The sequence below is a fragment of the Herpailurus yagouaroundi genome, unplaced genomic scaffold, assembly GCF_014898765.1.
Source record: "Herpailurus yagouaroundi ecotype Mexico unplaced genomic scaffold, PumYag 184, whole genome shotgun sequence".
In the NCBI taxonomy this organism is placed as follows: domain Eukaryota; kingdom Metazoa; phylum Chordata; class Mammalia; order Carnivora; family Felidae; genus Herpailurus; species Herpailurus yagouaroundi.
The window spans coordinates 16532278-16554477 of record NW_024412415.1 but is presented as its reverse complement, the minus strand read 5'-3'; the positions used below and the strand labels follow the sequence as shown (position 1 = coordinate 16554477).

General features: G+C 35.3%; 1 protein-coding gene across 3 annotated transcripts in view; it reads left to right on the top strand.

Annotated features, from left to right (window-relative positions):
* The window catches only part of TRPM7 (transient receptor potential cation channel subfamily M member 7), a 123719-nt gene that overhangs the window by 95194 nt on the left and 6325 nt on the right, over positions 1-22200 (top strand). For 2 of the 3 annotated variants that reach the window (XM_040492677.1, XM_040492676.1), the window contains 11 exons: positions 2636-2732; positions 6000-6070; positions 9704-9738; positions 10850-10875; positions 13153-13203; positions 13286-13351; positions 13924-14207; positions 14352-14434; positions 14598-14803; positions 18255-18306; positions 18423-18529. In XM_040492677.1, the coding sequence (XP_040348611.1) occupies positions 2636-2732; positions 6000-6070; positions 9704-9738; positions 10850-10875; positions 13153-13203; positions 13286-13351; positions 13924-14207; positions 14352-14434; positions 14598-14803; positions 18255-18306; positions 18423-18529 (1078 nt within the window). The remainder of the gene's footprint in view (positions 1-2635; positions 2733-5999; positions 6071-9703; positions 9739-10849; positions 10876-13152; positions 13204-13285; positions 13352-13923; positions 14208-14351; positions 14435-14597; positions 14804-18254; positions 18307-18422; positions 18530-22200) is intronic. The other variant, XM_040492678.1, reaches the window with a different exon arrangement.

The following is a 22200-nucleotide window of genomic DNA, read 5'->3' as shown; positions in this document are numbered from 1 at the left end:
GCATTTGTTTTTCCAGTAAGACTATTGGAAACCACACGGGAGTACTTGAGAAAGAGAAGGTTTAGAGTAACTATTGTGTAAAGTGATTAAGGAGTCAAGGGGAAACCAAGAATATGATTTCTCAGCTATATAGTTGAAAATAGCATGAATTTTTTTATAGCCATATCTACATTTGGATTTTAGACAGGAAAACTGAAGGCTGGGAAGAGATGTAGGGAAAGTAAATCTTTGGAGAGATTCTGACTAGAGCATTGACATGACACCACAGTAAAAGGTTAGAGCTAACTAGTTGGAACTCTTATAGTTGTCAAACTCAGCAGTCAGAAACTCAAATTCATCATCTTCTTGCTCAGCAGATATATTTATTCTTCTGTATTTCCTGCCTCTGTTAATAACACCAGCATTTTAGTTTAGAGAGCAAAACTGCACTGCTCTCTCTTCTAATCAACAGCCAAGTCTAACTTGTTTTGTTTCCTAAATATTTTTTTAGTTATCTGTTTCTTTCAATCCTAAGTAACAATTACTCTGACTTAGGCTGTCATTGTCTAATATGTATTTCACTGAACTTTTTTTTTTTTTTTAATTTTTTTTTTTCAACGTTTATTTATTTTTGGGACAGAGAGAGACATAGCATGAAAGGGGGAGGGGCAGAGAGAGAGGGAGACACAGAATGGGAAACAGGCTCCAGGCTCTGAGCCATCAGCCCAGAGCCTGATGCGGGGCTCGAACTCACGGACTGCGAGATCGTGACCTGGCTGAAGTCGGACGCTTAACTGACTGCGCCACCCAGGCGCCCCTCACTGAACTTTTAAACTGTCTTCATAAGTACCACAATGGCAGTTGAAAAACATTTACATCAGCACATTCTGGTGGCATCGTTTTGCTATAAAGAAGCACTTGATATACATAGGAAGTCATTTAGGATAAGTGGATATTTCTTAATGGGAAAGGGTACCTGGCAAGGTTTCCCCCACAGATTTTGCCTTTTAACAATGAGTTTAAATGAATTTAAAGCAAGAGTGCACTGAAAATTTTGAAGTGCAGGTAACTTCCTGGTAAAAATAAGAAGAAATTACAAGTTTCTGTGGCTGTTTTGAATTAAACAATTTTGAGTAATTCACTTAGAGGAAAAGAACTCAGACTGTAATAATAGAATAATGAGTTCTAGCCCATGATGGTCTGAGACTTTGAGTTCTTGAACTTTTGTGGGTTATATACCCCTTTGAAAATCAAATGAAAACTGTAGACCCTCTTCCCCAAAAAATGGACATATACAAAATTTTATCTATTAAGGTATATGGAGTTTTACAAATACCTTGAAGCCCACCATCAATCCTATACTAGAACTTGTGTCATAGATGGAAAATACTTAAGCAAATAAATAGCTAGAACTGGTTCCAAAAGAAACAACTAAAATCAGAAAGGAAATTGGAGTTGCTCTGTAACTACAGAAAAAATGTTAGCCCTCTCACTTGGCTGTATAAATCAGCTGTATATGAAGAGTGCAGAGCATCAAAGCTAGAAAAACTTACTTTTCTTGAGATACAAGTAATTTTTTAAATGAAAGTAATAGTTTATTTTGGTAGTAACATTTTTAAATTCATTCTTTCTGAGAGGTGGTAGAGGTTTGGAAATATTTTAAAGTTGCATAATAGTGTGAATTGTTTATAGTTGAAAAGAGAAAACAGGGTGAATGTATTGGGTTGTCCCCACATTATTTTAATGCAGTTTGTTAGTTCATCTGGGAAAATATATAGGTAAAAAGAAGAAAATGAGGGAGAATTAGACTATAAAATATTACACAGGTAGAACAGTTGAAACATGAATATTTAGCTAAACATTTTAGTGACTACAAAGTAACTTGTTTACAAATAAGAATTTAATAAGAAGAGTTGGATTAGAAATTGACGCTAAGGGAAATGCCTTGTCAGTAAATACAAATTGGATAATCGAGTAGACATTTGGAAAAGTCTGTTTATGTTCTCATGTCACTTCATAAGCCCAGATGAATTCTAGCTTTAAATGTAAAAGCTCAAATCATAAACTTAAGAAAATAGTAATGCCAAGTCAGTAAAACCAGGAAGGCTTTCTAAACATATGAGGAAGAGGTGATATTAAACGAAGGATGAAAAAAGATAGAAGTACCAAAAAATGGAAATCATAGATAAGTCAAAACAAATTTGGAAAAAATTGAAACGTGACAAATAATGAGCAGATAGATCTTTGGTTATATGAACAGCTCATATAATCAATAAGAAACCTACTGAGGTTTCCCAAAAAAACTACTCTTCCACCTTCCAAATTGTTATAATCTGTCAATATTAGTGTAAAATAGCTTTTTCTTTTTTAGGTGAACTGATAAATATTTTCTCCCAAGTTTTTAATGAAATCATATTACTATGAAAAAGGATCCATTCAGATGGATTTATGAACAATAAGCAAGTAGGATATTTTGATGCAGTTTTTTGAGAAGGTCATTGAAGAAAATTAACTGTAACCTGTAATATACCCTTTGGTGACTAGGTAGATTAAAGTATATTGAGCTAAATAGAAACAGAGTCTCTTATACTACTTAGAACATTTATTTGAAATTCAGTTTGATTATTTTTAAATTATGTTTATGTGTAATATGCAGAATGATATTCCTTCTGAAAACACTTTGAAACACATGAGTTCTCATGCTGGATTTACTGAATGTCACAAAACTTCTATTCCTCTTCCTTCAGAACAAGGTAAGTTCTTTGACTATGTGAATTATGTTACCAAACATATTCACTTAAGCTTTAAATGTATTATTACGTATGTCACACACCTAAGCAGTGAATGTTTTGGGAGTCAGAGAATGACGATTCTGGTCCGTCATTGTTGCTGCAACCTTGAATAAAACACACAATTCTAGTATTCTGATATTTTTTACAAATTGTTTAGTCCTAAAGATGAAATACAAAGACATGCTTTTTATAAATCTATTTTAATCAGTATTATCATTTAGTCAACATATTTTTTTAATTTAACTTTTAAAATAGCTAATACAGGGGTGCTTGGGTGGCTCAGTTGGTTAAATGTCTGACTCTTGGTTCAGCTCAGGTCATGATCTCTAGGTTCATGAGTTTGAGCCCCGCATCAGGTTCCATGCTGGCGATGTGGAGCCTGCTTGGGATTCCTCTCTCCCTCTCTCTCTGCCCCTCCCCCACTCAACTGTATCTCAAAAAATAAACTTTAAAAAATTTATTTTTCTAATAGTTAATACATTTATTTGGTTCAAAAATTGAAATACATACACATACAAGCACTTTGAAAATAAGTCTCCCTCTCATTCCAGCCCTGTATGTAACCACTGTTATTTTTTTTATCCTGTAGAGTTTCACACACATAGTATGTGATGGTAGTCTTTCCTTTTATTTTTTACACAGAAAGTAACATACCATACATGTTGCTCTGCACCTTCAATTTTTAACTTGAGAATTAAATGGACTGGGGATGTTTCCATAACATACTTTTTTATGAGTTGGTTATATATGCATATAAATTTATTAGTCAACGTTTCATTAATGTACATGTAGCCTTTATAAGATTCCTTAAGAAAAACATCACTACCATGTCCCCCTCACCATCATTTCCCCTTTCATTCTCTTTTTGTATACAGCAGTATCACGTTGGATATATTCCAGGAGTGCAAGTTGGTTTAACATTAACATCAAAAATATAATTGATGAGGGGCACCTGGCTGGCTCAGTCAGTAGAGCATGTGACTCTTGATCTCAGGGTTGTGAGTTCAAGCCCGGGTTGGGTGTAGAGCTTACCTGGGGGTGGAGGGGAATATATGTATATATAATTGATGCATGATAGTAACAGATTAGAGGAGAAAAATCATTTGTTCATCTCAGTAGCTGCAGAAAAGGCATTTGATGAAATTCAGTATCCATTCATGATTAAAACTCTTCCTAAAGTTAGAATAGAGTCTCCTTAATCTGAATAAAGGGTTATCTACAGAAAGTTATCACAGATATTCTCTTTCATAATGATATGTTGAAAGCCAGATGGGGAACCAAGGCAAGGATTCTGGCTGTTTTCATACCTATTTAATATCCTCTTTTTAAAATTTTTTTTATTTATTTTATTTTTTTGAGAGAGAGCATGAGCCAGGGGAGGGTCAGAGAGAGAGGGAGACACAGAATTCGAAGCAGGCTCCAGGCTCTGAGCTATCCGCAAAGCCCGACGCAGGCTCAAACTCACCAACCATGAGATCATGACCTGGGCCAAAGTCAGATATCTGAACCACCCAGGCGCCCCTGTTTAGTATTCTCACTGAAAAATAAAATAAAAAGATATGGTAGAATGGTTAGGACAGAAGAAAAAAAAATTATTTTCAGTAACATGGATGTTATTTCTGAAGTTAACACGCTTCTAATTTTGCATCCTTATATTTCAGTTTTTGTTTTTTTTTTTAATTTTTTTTTTCAAGGTTTATTTATTTTTGGGACAGAGAGAGACAGAGCATGAACGGGGGAGGGGCAGAGAGAGAGGGAGACACAGAATCGGAAACAGGCTCCAGGCTCTGAGCCATCAGCCCAGAGCCTGACGTGGGGCTCGAACTCACGGACCGCGAGATCGTGACCTGGCTGAAGTCGGACGTTTAACCGACTACGCCACCCAGGCGCCCCTGTATTTCAGTTTTAAACAATAATTATTAACCTCCCACTAAAGAAGACAAGGATCAAACTTTTCCTCTTCCTCCTGTTCCCAGAAGACACAAACACACGCATGCATATGCACACACATTTATTCTTTCCCACCATATAGTTATAATTTTGGCTAGATCAACAGTAGATTCTCTGCTATTGGGCTACATTTCTTCAAGATATTCAGATACGTAATGCTGTCAGTTTCATCATCTAGAAAAAATTTTGCCCAGACTCTTCTAATGTACTTCAGTCTGGTTTTTTTGGCCTCTACACTTAGAATACAAATTTCATTCTAAGATTTCCCATCACCATTCATTCATTCTGAGGTTTTTCTTTACTGTGTCATAAAGTTGTGAATTATAAGTTACTTTAAAATTTAACATCCTTGGGGCACCTGGGTGGTTCAGTCAGTTAAGCATCCGGCTTCGGCTCAGATCATGATCTCATGGTTCATGAGTTCGAGCCTCTGTGCTGACAGCTTGGAACCTGGAGCCTGCTTCAGGTTGTGTCTCCCTCTCTCTGTGCCCCACCCCTGATAGCACTCTGTCTCCCTCTCTCAAAAATGAATAAACATTAAAAAAAAATTAATTAAAAAAATAATTTAACATCCTGACTTTTTAAAAATAGGCTTAATTCTAAAATTTATTTAGGATAAAATAACAAAATATGACAGAGATGCCATTTTAAGTCGTGGCAGAAAAGATGAACTATTTTTTCCATTATTGTAAAACAGTGTATGTATAAGACTATTAATATGTATAAGATGATTAATTGCAATGTTAGAATGGCAAGAGATTGAAATCATACCAAATGTCCATTAGTAGGAGTTTGGTTGTTATTCTCTACAATTACTATACAGCCATAGTATGAAGTTCAGTGTAGCATCAAAATAGAATAGAGAAATTTTCTGTGATTGGAAAGATCTCCAAGCTTAAAGTTAAACCAACAACAAAAACCTTAAAATATATATTATTCTACCTTTTATGGTTAAAAAAAAAAAATGGTGATTGTACACACATACACAAAAAATATCCATGATAGAATGAATACACAAGAAATTTGGAAATAGGAAGACTAAGACTTTTTCCTTCAGACTCTTATTTCTTACTGCTTTTTTACAAAAATAAATTGAATAATTTTGGTGTCCTGCCAAGAGACTTGTGGGCCTCATGTTAACTATTAATGTTCAGCAGTGTTGAGGAGAGGATAAGTTAGTGAAAGTTACACTGTGTGTTGAAACTCTTCGTGTTTGGTTGGTTGGTATCAAAATATTTTAGTTGTATAACTAATTTTTTTTTTTTAATTTTCTTTAAGTGGAAACTAGCAATAGAAGGCCATCCACAGAAGAAACGCATGAAGTAGATTCCAAAGCAGCTTTACTACCGGTTTGTACATTTCAGTTAACAAATGTGTATTTTAAAATATATATTTATTAAAGAAGAACTAAAAAAAGATGGTGATATTTTATTTGAGGTTCTGTTTAGCTTTCAAAAAATTTTACCTTAGAAAACTGACATTAGTGCATTTATTCTTAGAATATTAGCAATTTATTCTTTGAAAAGAGTTTCTTCCTGTAGTGTGAATAGTTAAGAATTTGTTTGTATGTATGTATATGTGTGTCTGTGTTTTTTTGTTTTTATCATGTTATGTTTTTCATCATGATAAATGTAGTCTTTAATCCCCACCCCCTAGTTACCCTATCCTCCCACTACCTTCCATCTGGTAACCATCAGTTTGTTCTCTATAGTTGAATCTGTTTCTTGGTTTGTCTCTCTCTCTCTTTGTTTTGTTTTGTTTTTCCTTTGCTCATTTGTTTTGTTCCACATATGAGTGAAATAAATCATAATGGTATTTGTCTTTCTCTGACTGACTTATTTCACTTAGCATTCTACACTCTAGTTCCATCCATGTAGTTGCAAATGGCAAGGTTTTATTCTTTTTTTTATTTTAATTTATTTTATTTTATTTTTTTATTTTACATCCAAGTTAGCATATAGTGCAACAATGATTTCAGGAGTGGATTCTTTAATGCCCCTTACCCATTTAGCCCATCACCCCCCACAACCCCACCAGTAACCCTCTGTTCTCCATATTTAAGAGTCTCTTATGTTTTCTTCCCCTCCTTGTTTTTATATTATTTTTGCTTCCCTTTCCTTGTGTTCATCTGTTCTGTGTCTTAAATTCCTCATATGCATGAAGTCATAAGATATGTGTCTTTCTCTGACTAATTTCACTTAGCATAATACCCTCCAGTTCCATCCACGTAGTTGCAAATGGCAAGATTTCATTCTTTTTGATTGCTGAGTACTCCATTGTGTGTGTGTATGTATATGTGTGTGTGTGTGTGTGTGTGTGTGTGTATATAAAACATCTTCTTTATCCATTCCTCCATTGATGGACATTTGGGCTCTTTCCATACTTTGGCTATTGTTGATAGTGCTGCCATAAATATTGGGATGTGCGTGCCCCTTTGAAACAGCACACCTGTATCCCTTGGATAAATACCTAATAGTGCAATTGCTGGGTTGTAGGGTAGTTCTATTTTTAATTTTTTGAGGATCCTCCATACTGTTTTCCAGAGTGACAGTTTTGTTCTTTTTTATTGCTAAATAATATTCCGTGGTGTATTTATATTTATATTTATATTTATACCTCATCTTCTTCATGCATTCATCTATCACTAGACACTTGAGCTCCTTCCATTGTTTGGCTGTTATAAATAATGCTGCAATAAACACAGGAGTGCATGTATTCCTTTGAGTTAGTGTTTTTGTATTTTTGGGTAGATACCCAGTAGTGCAATTACTGCATCATAGGGTAGTTCTGTTTTTAACTTTTTGAGGAACCTCCAAACTGTTTTCCACAGTGGCTATACCAGTTTGCATTCCCACCAGTGGTGGAAGAGTGTTCTTCTTTCTCTACATCTTCACCAGCACTGGTTGTTTCTTCGGTTTTTGATTTTGACCATTCTTATAGATGTGAGGTGCTATGTCATTGTAGGTTTGATTTGTATTTCCCTGATGAGTGATGTGGAGCCTCTTTTCATGTGTCTGTTTGCCATCTGGATGTCTTCTTTGGAGAAATCTGTTTATGTCTTTTGCCCATCTTTTAATTGGATTATTTGTTGTTTGGGTATTGAGTTGTATAAGTTCTTTATATATTTTGGATGCTAACCCTTTATCAGATATGTTTTTTGCAAACATATTCTTCTATTCTGTAGGTTGCCTTTTAGTTTTGTTGATTGTTTCCTTCACTGTGCAGAAACTTTCTGATGTAGTCCCAGTAGTTTATTTTTGCTTTTATTTCCCTTGTCTCAGAAGATGCATCTAAAAAAAGTGTTGCTGTGGCCAATGTCAGAGAGATTACTATCTGCATAATAGTTAGGAAATTTTACAGAAAAATTTATTCAAAAGAAAGGTAGGAATCTCTGTTTGTATTGAAACTGGTTGTTATGTAGTCATTCCCAGCCAATTGAGGTAGTATTTGATTTTACAAATACTCTTTAAATTTTGTTTTAAAGTTTATTTATTATTGAGAGAGAGAGAGAGCATGAGTTGGGAAGGGGCAGAGAGAGAGGAAGATACAGAATCTGAAGAAGGCTTCAGGCTCCGAGCTGTCAGCACAGAGCCTGATGCAAGGCTCAAACTCACAAACTGTGAGATCATGACCTGAGTCGAAGTCGGACACTAAACCGACTGAGCCACCCAGGTTCCCCACAAATACTCTTTAAAAGCATACTCTGGGGGCGCCTGGGTGGCGCAGTCGGTTAAGCGTCCGACTTCAGCCAGGTCACGATCTCGCGGTCCGTGAGTTCGAGCCCCGCATCGGGCTCTGGGCTGATGGCTCGGAGCCTGGAGCCTGTTTCCGATTCTGTGTCTCCCTCTCTCTCTGCCCCTCCCCCATTCATGCTCTGTCTCTCTCTGTCCCAAAAATAAATAAATGTTGAAAAAAAAAATTTAAAAGCATACTCTGGCATCAAGATAAATAACTTGGGAGAAAGTAGAAAAATTGGTCCTTTATAGTCAAGTATAGAAATCAGTATTCATAATTATCCTGGATCATCAAGAACATTTTATTTACATTCTGCTATAAGGAGATAGATTATATTATGGAAAGCCATGTTATTAAAAAAATTATTTCAATGAGGAAAGGGGGTTAGTGAACACAGTTTCACAGTAACAATTCCTCCTTTTTGGAAGGACACACCCTGCACAATTTTGCCACAAAGTAAGTTCCATTGAAGATGACCTGACAATGCGAAATTACAGAACTTCTGGGATTCAAGTTACACAAACAGTATTAATAAACCTCTACCAACTTGAGATAGTAGAATTACTGGTTACAAGTTATAAAATAATATGATTAAGGTGACTAAAACCATAAAAGAGAAGGTATTAAAAATATGAAAAAAAGATAAGATACTACTCAGAAAGTCCTGAAAAATTAGATAAAAATCTAGGATAAAAAATAACTCAGTGGGGGTTATAATAACATAGATTAGGTACAGCCAAACAGAGAATTACTAAACTGGATGAGAATATAATTATAGAGTTATAATTAAATGGAAAAAATACAGAATAAAAACAATATGCACGTATACAGAAAAAGACTTCAATGAGATATGCTTATATGTTTTTAGTGATTTGTTTACAGTATGCATGATTTTAATTTTACTCTTTCTACTTCGTTGTGTTTTTCTTTTTCAATGAGCACATAATATTTAGAGTCATAGAAACAAATGTATAAGAATATAAAGTTGTCATCAGAAGTAAAGAAACTAGCCAGAGTGTAATTATGTTGTAGGAAATAGCACTCATGAAATTCTTTATTCTACCTTGTGGAATGGTCTTATGGTAATTATATCCATTTGTTATTTTTTTAGTTCAGTTGTATAAAATAAGGACTTCACATTAATTTTTCAGACTATAGGGAAACAAAACAGGGTTAAACAAACAGTTATGCTTCTTCTAGAGAGATTTTTTTCTTTAATTTTTGTTTGTGTTTGTTTTTGACTAAAGGATTGGTTACAAGATAGACCATCAAACAGAGAAATGTAAGTAAGCCTTTTCTCATCGTTAACCTGAAAAAGTATCATAGTTATTGGGGGTTTTTTCTGTTCTTTGTACCATCTTTTAAAACACTCTTTTATCTGTGAGTGATGATTATTTATTTTAACATCTCTTGTCTTTACATAGAAGAGACTGGGGGAACTCATTTATTATGAGTTAATATATACATTTAAAATTACAATTTTATATAGTTATACTATCATTATGGCGATGCTATGATTACTATATTTTAGGATTCCAGAGGACGTTTACAAAAGAAAAAGTCATCTTTTTTTTTTTTTTATGTTTGTTTATTTTTGAAGGAAAGAAAGACAGAAAGTGAGTGGGGGGGGCCAGGGGTGGTGGGTGTTGCAGAAGAGAGGGAAACACAGGAAGAGAATCGGAAACAGGCTCCAGGCTCTGAGCTCTGAGCAGTCAGCACAGCATGGGAGAGTTACTTTCTGATATGGACTATTTGAGAAGGAACCACAGTGTTTCCCCTATTGCTTTCTGTGCATCAGAAATATATGTGAATATATAGAGAAGAAAATAAACCAGGTGCCACATGGGTATGCAGTGTTCAAGTTCTTTGGGTGCTCTGGGCCTTGTATGCCACTTGGAAGATCAAACTGTAATCAGATCTCTTCAGAGTATACTGTGTTTTATAACCAAAACCATAGGATGTAAATACAAGAATAGGTACTTGAAGTTGATGTTAACTCAGCTAACAAGAGAACCTTGTCTTACAGAATGTTGAGCCAAAGAAGTACCCAGAAAGGTGGAGTTGGTCAGCACTTTTTGGGTGCTGAGAAAAGAGTAGTTTATCAACAGCAAAGGGATGATGCTAGGGTCAAAATACTTCCTATAATAAAATATTTGTATTCGGTAGAAGGTAAGAGCTGGAAAGAGATTTTTAGTACAGATTAAACATATATTTATATCCATATATGAATTTGGCATTGGCTTTAAGGGAAATGGCATATATTCAAACAAAAGTGAATCTGGATCTCAGAATTACTTTAATCACATTATATTAAATAATCATAATTTTACAAAGTGTATGGTAGCCAAAACAAAGATTGTGTCACAACTTGTATTTTTTGGTGTTTTCTTTAGGCCATCTGAAGAAGGAACGTTAAATGGTGAGTCCATATGGTAGATTTAATGCAAAAAAATGTGGATTATATATGATGTTATGTTATAGCAAATACCACATTATTCTAGCTAAGAAACTTCAGACTTCGTGTTTGAAAGAGCCAAGGTGGTAAAAAGTTCTTTGTTCAGCTAGTTTCTCTTCGATATAGTAGTTTCACATATACATGAACTCACCATGTGAATGATATATCTTTACTGTCACCCTACCCCCCTTCGTCCCTGTGACCTAGTCTGCTCTTTCCCTTGTATACCCTGTTTTAGTGAATGATACTCTTTCAGTCTACTAGGTAAAATCTGAGAAGGAGTTATTCTTGACCCCCTTGACCTTGCACTCACAGAGTCCTGTTGTATTTACTTCTTAAATATTAAGACTCCATCTTCCACTATACATTATTCTGCTGCTTTCAGTTCACACTTCATCATTTTTTAAACCTTTTATTGAAGTATATATAACATGCATACAAAAAAGGTAGAGATAAGCCTCTCAGTGAATTCTCCCTAAGCAACTATGCCCCTGTAATCAGCACCCAGGTCACAAAACAGAATATTGCCAGTATCCCAGCTCCTCGTGTCCTTGTGTTTTAACCTCTGCCCCTGAATAACACATGTATAGTTTTGTCTCTGTTTGTTTATGGAATATATAAATGGAATCATAAAGTATGTACTTTGTGTCTGGCTTTTTCCTCCTAACATATGTTTATAAGATTCATCAATATTTTTGTGTATAGTGGTAGTTTGCACATTCTCATTACTATATAGTATTTCCTTACATGAATCTATTGAATGTATCCATTCTGTTATTTGATAGGCATTTCAGTAGCTTCCATTGTATGATTATTATGAACCATGAGTGCCATTATGAGTAGTCTTGTTCATGTTGTTTGGTAAACATATGTATTTGTTTTTTATTGGGCATGTACTTAGGACTGGAATTTGTAGGTGGTAGGGTATGTATGTGTTCACATTTAGTTGTTACTGTCCCGTAGGTTTTTAGAGTTGTGCCACTTAATCTCCCTTCTAGTCTGTCTTCTATTCTTCCACCAAACTGATCCTCCTCTGCTTTACATTTTCCTCATTGTCAATGGGTAAAATCGTGTCCTTTCTTAGCATGGCATATTTGGCTCCTAACCATTTGGTATTCCCTGATTCTGTAGCTTTACCTCCTACAGGCGTGCCTGTACTCTTGCTCGTTAGTTTGCAGTCCTGGTTACATGTCCAAGTACTTACGGAGAATCACTTTACGCTGACACACACCTACAGAATTTTTTGAAGTGAGATCTGGGTAGGTGCACAGTGAAAAAGCCCCACAGGTGATTCTGATATATGTTTATTATAAATTTATTTATATCTATTATACGTGATATATATTTATGTGTATAAAATTAGTTTTGAAAACTGCTGTTTCTGTTCATACTAAACAACTTGCAGTTTCTCAAGTGTAGCATGTGCTTTAACAGTTCCGTGTCTGAAAATGTTGCCCTGACCACACCACTGTCTTCCAGACTATTCTTTTTCCCCTTCTCTTTCTCTGAGACATCCTTCAACCTTTCTGCAAGCAGAAGACATTTAGTACCCCTCCTCTATAGTCCTATGATGTATATATACATCATATACATATATACATACATATGTACATCATATATACATGTGTATATATAGTCCTATAATATATATATAATGTGTATATTTTATATTTCCTACATAGTATTAAAACTATTGACTGATTTTCTTCTTCTCAAGACAGTAAGGTCTTTTTCATTAATATTCTGTAAACTTAACACATGGCAAATTTAATTGATTCTCCAGTCTTCTCATTACAGTTAAAAAGTCAAATTCTCAAATACATTTAAATATGGAGGAAGGGCTTTTGGGTATGTTTCACATTCCAGAAGTTCATCTTCTTATGGTCAGCCCACTAAAATGGCTACTTGGTTACAAGCTCCAGCTCCTAAACTAAAAGATCTTTTCCTTTTTGAGTGGGGGTGGAGGGTGTGGGAAAAGCGCAGCTTATGACAGGAGAGTGTGAAATGTCACGTGCCTTTTCCCTTCCAGGTATCTGAGTGCACAGTTAGGACTTATCTGGCACAATGAAAAAGGATAGTAGAGCAAGCACATGATGAGTGTATTTTACTATTTATTTTTTCTGTTCAGTGAAGAGAGCTTATATGAAGGGAACCTTAGGATGATTGTATGAGAATGAGCAAAAATTTTTATACCACATTAGTACTTTTAAAAGGGTTTCATTTGTTTATTTGCCATTTTAGGTCTCGCTTCTCCATTTAAACCAGTTATGGATACAAATTACTATTACTCAGGTCAGTACTATTAAAAACAAAATCTAACAATATTTTGAGCTTTTAGAAAGGATTTCATTATTTTTCTCTCATTTTTGTGCAGCTGTGGAAAGAAATAATTTGATGAGATTATCCCAGAGCATTCCATTTACACCTGTGCCTCCAAGAGGTAAATCCAAATAGTAAAGAAATGAAGGAGAAAATAAACCTTTTATTAATAGTGTGATTTCTAGCTGTGATGTAGAACATGGGTGGTAATAGAAGGAAGGGTCACATTGAGAAGTGTCAATTTCATATAAATTTTAATTAGCAAGAGTCAGGTATAGTTTAAATAGAAGAAGGAGTGATCAGAAATATTAGATTTCTGTATTTCCATCATATCCAGAAGTAATAGTGTATTCTAATTAAGAAAGGATCTTAACCCATTGTTTAGTATAGAAAGCATAGATAAATTGACACCACAAATTTTGTGGAACAGTTGCTTTCTTAAAGTTTTTCTTGAAAATGATCATAATTTCAAAAATGTTTATTACTACTAATATACATAAATTTAGAAATATTAGTAGATTCTTGATTTCTGAGCATTTGTTGCCCTTAAACTTCCTTTATAAAATTATAACTTTGTCCAGTTCATTTTCTGTTTCTTACTTAATCTTAACAAGATACCTGCCAATTTTTATTCTACTTTGTCATTTTAAAGGGTCATAATTTGACCTCAAATTGTGTCCATTCATCTTGCAGGTGAGCCTGTCACAGTGTATCGCTTGGAAGAGAGTTCACCCAGTATACTGAATAACAGCATGTCTTCTTGGTCACAGCTTGGCCTCTGTGCCAAAATAGAGTTTTTAAGTAAAGAGGAGATGGGAGGAGGTTTACGGAGAGCTGTCAAAGTACAGTGTACCTGGTCAGAACATGATATCCTCAAATCAGGTCATCTTTATATTATCAAATCTTTTCTTCCTGAGGTGGTCAACACATGGTCAAGTATTTATAAGGAAGATACAGTTCTGCATCTCTGTCTCAGAGTAAGTGCTAGTGAATGCATAACAGTAGAACATTATTTGGAGTTCATGTTTTGTCTTCTAATGTATGTTAAACCAAAAAACCTCTTAGTTTCAGTGTTCAGCAAGGAGATTTTTTTGGTGTATTTTTTTGTTGTTGTTCTGTAGGAAATTCAGCAACAGAGAGCAGCACAAAAGCTCACATTTGCCTTCAACCAAATGAAACCCAAATCCATACCATATTCTCCAAGGTAAATCTTGAAATTTTTCTGAGATCTTGTAGTTTTATCTGGATACCATTGTCTTTTGACCTTCGTTATTAATGCTGAATATTTAATTATTTACCCATTTAAAAGCTCAATTAGAATTTTATTAACAAAACTACTAGTAATATCTATAACTGTTTTTCATAAGGTTCCTTGAAGTTTTCCTGCTGTATTGCCATTCAGCAGGACAGTGGTTTGCTGTGGAAGAATGTATGACTGGAGAATTTAGAAAATACAACAATAATAATGGTGATGAGATTATACCAACTAATACACTGGAAGAAATCATGCTGGCCTTTAGCCACTGGACATATGAATATACAAGAGGGGAGCTATTGGTACTTGATTTACAAGGTAAATTTATTAAAGTATTGCTAAAGTAAAATTGTACAGTAGGTTCTCACCTGTTCATGTGTTTTGAATGATATACGGTCATCTTCTAACTTATAGATCGGTAAAAACCTCAGGTTAGTAAAAGCTATTAAAAAAGCAAGTCAAGGGGCGCCTGGGTGGCGCAGTCGGTTAAGCGTCCGACTTCAGCCAGGTCACGATCTCGCGGTCCGTGAGTTCGAGCCCTGCGTTGGGCTCTGGGCTGATGGCTCAGAGCCTGGAGCCTGTTTCCCATTCTGTGTCTCCCTCTCTCTCTGCCCCTCCCCCGTTCATGCTCTGTCTCTCTTTGTGTCCCAAAATAAATAAACGTTGAAAAAAATAAAAAAGCAAGTCAATAACAGCCATAGCATATAGCCATCAGGGCCCTGAATAGTGGGATCTTGCTCTCTTGATTATTACTTACATAATATATATTTTTTTTTGATGAGCAGAAACACATGCAATCCACTATTCTATTCTTAGATGTATATGTAGTTTTAGTCTTTTAAAACTGTACTGTTTATTTAAAACAGTAGCATGTGTTCCTGTTCTTGGTGTTTATGTTATCTATTATTGTGAACTAAACTACCTAAATATTTAGGGATTAAAACTACCATTTTATTTGTTTCCAGTTCTTTGGTTCAGGAATTTGGATGGGACATGGTGGGGATGGCTTATCTCTGCTGTCTTCTCAGAAGGTTCAAATGGCTGGAGAAGAAGCATGAACAACATGACTAGAGTCAAATGTCTGAGGTTTCTGTTCACTGACATCTGAATCCCTCAGTTCTCCACCAAGTGATCTCTCCATGTGGCTAGTTATCTGTGACCTTGGTCATAACATGGTAGTTTCAGGTAGTTAGATTTTTACATAGCAGCTAGCTTCCTCCAGAGAAAAAGCAGAAACTCTTAACATTAGTTCCAGAACTGGCCCAGATCTCCTCCTCCACATTTTACTGATCAAGGCAGATAATAAAGATAGCCCAGTTCAAGAAGTGGGGAATGGATTCCAGCTCTTGGTGGGTAGAGTAGCATCTATACAAGGAAGGAAAAACTGATCATAACCATTTTTGTAGACAGAATCTGTCATATGTGGAAAAGAAAAGAATGGAAATTGTGGCTTGGAGAGGGCACATTTGCTTAGAGTATTGTCTGTCTGCAGGGTCAGAGGAAAATAAAACTGAGCAGGTTGCCCGCTCTACCTGAGTTGTACTTTCTTATTATAACTTCCATGATTTTTTTCTCGAAAGAGCAGCCTTAATTTCAAATGTCACCATAGACCAGATTTCAAAATCTATACATAAGAAGAGTTATTTAGAATGTTTATCACTTGATGACTTTTTTTGTTACATATAGTCACAGATATAAAGGATTTTGCTGAAAAGCAAATGGCATGGAATCAAGCTGAAGAAAGAAAATCTGTAAAAATAGCTACCCTTTTTTCAGTAGTTCATCATTTTACATAAATGATTTAATAGTATATAAAGTGAAAACTGATATGTATTATTAGGTCAATCCAATTAAGTAAAAAAGATCTTTAAGTATATTCTTAAATAGTGTCACTTAATTATCTTCAAACATGCATAGGAGGTAAAGCCAAACAGATTTTATCTGAATTCCTAATTTAAAAGATGGGAGTTAAGGTGCCTGGCTGGCTCAGTCAGTAGGGCATGCAACTCTTGATCTCACGGTCGTGAGTTCAAGCCCCATGTTGAACATAGAGCTTATTTTAAAAAAATAAATAAATGAAAATAAGGGCACCTAGGTAGCTTATTTGGTTAAGCCTCCTACTTGGGCTCAGGTCATGATCTCGCAGTCTTTGAGTTTGAGCCCCGCGTCGGGCTCTGTGCTGACAGCTCAGAGCCTGGAGCCTGCTTCTGATTCAGTCTCCCTCTCTCTCTGTCCCTCCTCTGCTAGCACCTGACTCTCTCTCTCTCCCTCTGTCTTTCTCAAAAATAAACTTTAAATGAATGAAAATAAAAGATGGGACTTATTTTCAGTAAACAAAGTAGTTTTAATGTTCTTTACATCACATTATTACATTAATGTGTTCCTGTAGCCATTTTTCATAGAGCTGTTTTACACAAGGGGCACCTGGGTGGCTCAGTTGGTTGAGCATCTGATTCTTGATTTTGGCTCAAGTCATGATTTCATGGTTCATGAGTTTGAACCCCACGAGCTCTGCATGGATAGTGTAGAGCCTGCTTGGGATTCTTTCTCCTTCTCTCTCTACCCATCCTCTGCTCACTTGCATTCTCTCTTTCAAAAATAAACATTAAAAAAATATTTTACACAATTACCACAAACAAACAATATGGAAATATATTAAAAAGTTTTCCCATTTCATTATTTCTCTAACTTTGGTGAAGACAAATACTGTACACAAATAGAAGGGGTTTTTTTCCTTACTTTTAATATTTTGTGTTGTGATTTTCCTCCAACTGGGATGATGCCTCGTGTGTGTGTGTGTGAGATTTGTTTTTGTCTACCTAACAATATATCATGGACATCTTTTGGGTCATTACTGATAAATCTGAGTTACTGCTTTTCATAGATGCATGCATGATAACCTATAGTATGGGGGGTGGGCATGATTTACCCCCCCCTTTCTTCTTTTTTTTTGCTACTGTAAACAGTGCTGCAACAAATATACTCATGTATTGCTACTTTCATTTCCATTAAGTAGATTTCTGACTTGGCCTAGTAAGAAGAGATGAGTGCAATTTTAACAGCCACTGGGTTATTTTTCCAAAAGGTTATGGGAACACATACTTAGCACTGTATATGAGTTCCCGTTTCTTTGCGGACTCTCCAGTACTAAATATTCTTAATCTTTGCCAGTCTGATGAGTAGTAGGTCAATAGGTATTCTTTTATATGAGTAAATAGATAAGAAAGACTGAAAATATTTAATTATACTTTTAGTACCTCTGGGGAGGAATGGAAGTAAAGGAAGATGTTCACAATCTTATTCTTTATGTAACCTGAATATTTTTCAAGAAGATAAATGTGGTAGTATATGATTTTTAAAAATGGGAAACACTTTAAAAATGGCCTATAAATTATGCCTTCGTGTTCCAAAATGTTCTTTGCTAATAAGGTGAAAAAGGGGGAGATCATGTAAACTGTTTACATAAACTGTTTGTTTTCCAGCTTTGTCCCTGTTGCATCAAAAGGAAGTGCCATCAGGAGTCCACCTGCCTATCTCCCAACTCTGACAATTAACTTTTATTCCTGGTGCGGGAGCTGTGTGTGTCCTAGGTGCAGTGTTAAGGTCACAAGTTATGAAATACTAAGAGAGAAAACCTATACTCTTGAAAAATTTAACATTGTGTAATAATTGATGCTATAAAATCTCTCATAACTTTTTATTATGCAAATGTCAATGTTTGTATCAATTATACAATATAAATTATCTTTTTTTATATATACATATAAAGGTGTGGGTGAAAATTTGACTGATCCATCTGTGATAAAAGCAGAAGAAAAGAGGTAATAAGTTTTAATAATTTCATGCAGATATTTTTATAATTTCAAATTCTACATTTCTATTTGCATAAACTGTCTTTTTTTTTTCTTTTTTCTTTTTTTAACTACCAATTCCACAGATCCTGTGATATGGTTTTTGGCCCAGCAAATCTAGGTGAAGATGCAATAAAAAACTTTAGAGCAAAACATCACTGTAATTCTTGTTGTAGAAAGCTTAAACTTCCAGGTAACATTTTCTTAGTATAATGTATAAATTGTTAGCACATTTGGTTACTACAATTCTTCATAAAGCTGAGGGCATAAATACACATTATTTAATAAATGGATCTATGTTTTCTTTAATTGCTTTTAAAAATACAAAGTTTGTTAATTTAATACATTTATTATGTGTCTGCTCGCTGCCAAGAATTGTGCTAGATGTTAACAGTACAATTGTGAACCAGACAAACATGATCCCTGACCTCAATGGAATTTAGTCAAATCTTAGATACTGACAGGATTAACAGGTAGGACTGTCATTAATGCCAAACAGAAGAAATAGAACAGGTAAGCAGGTAAGAGGTCAGGGAGTGCTACCTGAGGAACTGACAGATTGCCTAAAACTGAAGGTTAAATAGACTTTAAAGTTAGCCTGGCAAAGAGTTGGAGGAGTATTCCCATGAAGCAGGAACAAGAACTTCAGATATATTCTCTCAGGATTGTAATTTCATTTATACATTTGAAAAATTACCAGTTATTATTGAATCTAAGCTATAGCACAAACCAGTGGTTCTCATTCTTTGGTGTGTATCAGCCTCCCTGTGAAACTTTTTAAAAATTACAGCTTCCTGAGGGGTGCCTGGGTGGCTCAGTCGGTTGAGCGGTTAAGCGTCCAACTTCGGCTCAGGTCACGATCTCACAGTTTGTGAGTTCGAGCCCTGCGTTGGGCTCTGTGCTGACAGCTTGGAGCCTAGAGCCTGCTTCTGATTCTGTGTCTCCCTCTCTTTCTCTGCCCTTCCACTGCTCATGCTCTCTCTCTCTCTCTCTCTCTCTCTCTCTCTCTCTCTGAAAAATAAACATTAAAAATTTTTTTAAAAAGTCTCTGCCTGAGACTTAACCCTTGAGCTGTATTTTTTAATGTCCCTGTCATTATGACTGATAGATAACTCAGTAGTTAAGAGGTTGGAGTTAGGAGCCAGGTTGCATGGGTCCAGAAAATACCTACATTATAGAGATAGGTTTTTTGTTTTGTTTTGTTTTTTAGAATTAAATGAATTAGTATTTGTGAAGTACCTAGAACAGTGCCAGGCACATAGTAAGCATGTAAATGCTACTTCTTTTTTTTTTTAATGTTTATTTATGAGGAAGACACAGAATCAGAAGCAGGCTCCAGGCTCTGAGCTGTCAGCACAGAGCCTGATGCAGAGCTCGAACTCACAAACAGCAAGACCTGAGCCAAAGTCGGACACCCAATGGACTGAGCCACCCAGATGCCCCAATGCCACAGTTTTTAATTGTTGATTGTTAATGTACAGAAAGACCATTAATTTTTGTGTTTGTTTTTTTTCTTTCTTTATTGACCTTGGGTTTTTTCTTTGGTTTGGGTTTTTTTTTAATTTTTGTTTATTTTTTTGTTTGGTTTGAGTTTTGTTGTTATTGTTTGGAGGTTTTTGTTTTGTTTTTGTTTTTTGTTGACCTTGTATCCTACAACTAAACTAACGTAATTCTAGGAATTGTTTTTGTTTTGTTTTGTAAACTTACTGGAATTTTCTGTATAGATAGTAGAGACAGTTATATTCCTTTTCAACCTATATGCCTTTTATTTCTTTTTTCTTGACTTTTTGCACTGGCAAGGAATTCTCCTACAGTGTTGAATAGTGAAAGGAATAGTGAAAGTAGAATCTGCTTTGTTCCTGATCTTAAAGGGAAAGCCTTCGATCTTCCACCATTAACATGATGCTAGCTTTAAGAGTTTTTTAGATATACTTTATTAGGTTGAGAAAATTTTCTTCACTTCTTGTTTCTTGAAAATGTTTATCCTGAATGGGTATTAAATGTTGTCGGATATTTTGTCTGCATATGTTTATATGGTCATTTGTGTTTTCTTCTTTAATAGGTTAATAGTACATTGTATTGCCTCGATTTTTGAAATGTTGAACCAGTCATGCATTCAGGACAGACTACTTTGTCATGATATATTACCTTTTTTTATGTATTGTTGGACTCACTTTATTCATATGTTGTTGAGGCTTTTTGCATCTGTGTTCATGAAGAATATTGGTCTATGTTTGTGGTTTTTTTCCTTGTACTATCTTTCTCTTCTTTTGGTATCACCATAATATTGACCTTAAAAATAAGTTAGAAATGTTCACACCTCTTCTTTTTCAAGGAACAAATTATATAGAATCGATACTTTTCTCATTTTAAATGTTTGATAGAATTGTCAAGTAAAACTCTCTCAGTCTGAAGTTCTTTGTCAGATGGTTTTTAAGGAACAGTTTAATATGTTAATTGATGTAGGATTGTTGGGGTCATCCATTTTTTTATTATTTATTTAATGTTTATTCATTTTTGAGAGACAGAGACCACGGGAGGGGCAGAGAGAGAGGGAGACAGAGAATTTGAAACAGGCTCCAGGCTCTGAGCTGTCAGCACAGAGCCCGATGTGGGGCTCAAACTCACGAATTGCAAGATCGTGACCCAAGCTGAAGTCGAGCTGAAGTCGGACGCTCAACTGACTGAGCCACCCAGGCGCCCCAGAGGGGTCATCCATTTTTTAAATTCAGTTTTAGTAGTTTGTGTCTTTCAAGGAATTGGTTTGTTTTACTTAAGTTGTCAAATTTATGGGCATAGGGTTATTTATATACTAATTTGTTCAATGTCTGGGATCTCATGAGTCCTTTCTTATGATAATTTGTTTTTTGTTTCTTCGCCATTCTGGCTAAGGTTTATTAGTTCTTTTGATACTTTGAGAGAACCAGCTTTTCTTTGCATTGTTTTACTCTACTTTCTGTTTTCAATTTCATTGATTTATTCTCTTTATTCTGTCTTTCTGCTTGCTTTGGGTCATTTGTTCTTTGTTAAAGTAAAAACTTGGATTATTTGGGAATGCAGGCTGGTGCAGCCACTCTGGAAAACAGTATGGAGGTTCCTCAAAAAACTAAAAATAGAACTACCCTAAGACCCAGCAATTGCACTACTAGGCATTTATCCAAGGGATACAGGTGTGCTGTTTCGAAGGGACACATGCACCCCCATGTTTATAGCAGCACTCTCCACAATAGCCAAAGTATGGAAAGACCCCAAATGTCCATCGATGGATGAATGGATAAAGAAAATGTGGTATATGTATATACATAAAATGGAGTATTACTCAGCAATCAAAAAGAATGAAATCTTGCCATTTGCAACTATGTGGATGGAACTGGAGGGTATTATGCTAAGTGAAATTAGAGAAAGACAAAAATCATATGACGTCACTCATATGAGGACTTTAAGAGACAAAACAGATCAACATAAGGGCAGGGAAACAAAAATAATATAAAAACAGGGAGGGGGACAAAACAGAAGAGACTCATAAATATGGAGAACAAACTGAGGGTTACTGGAGGGGTCGTAGGAGGGGGGGAAGGGCTAAATGGGTAAGAGGCACTAAGGAATCTACTCCTGAAATCATTGTTGCACTATATGCTAACTAATTTGGATGTAAATTTTAAAAAACAAAAAATAAAATAAAAAGAAATAATAAGAAATGAACCTGGGGGGGGAATACTTGGATTATTGATTTGAGGCCTTTTCTAACAAGAAGTTTACTTCTATAAATTTCTTTCTTTCTTTCTTTCTTTTCTCTTTCTTTCTCTCTCTCTCTTTCTCCTTCCTTCCTTCCTTCCTTCCTTCCTTCCTTCCTTCCTTCCTTCC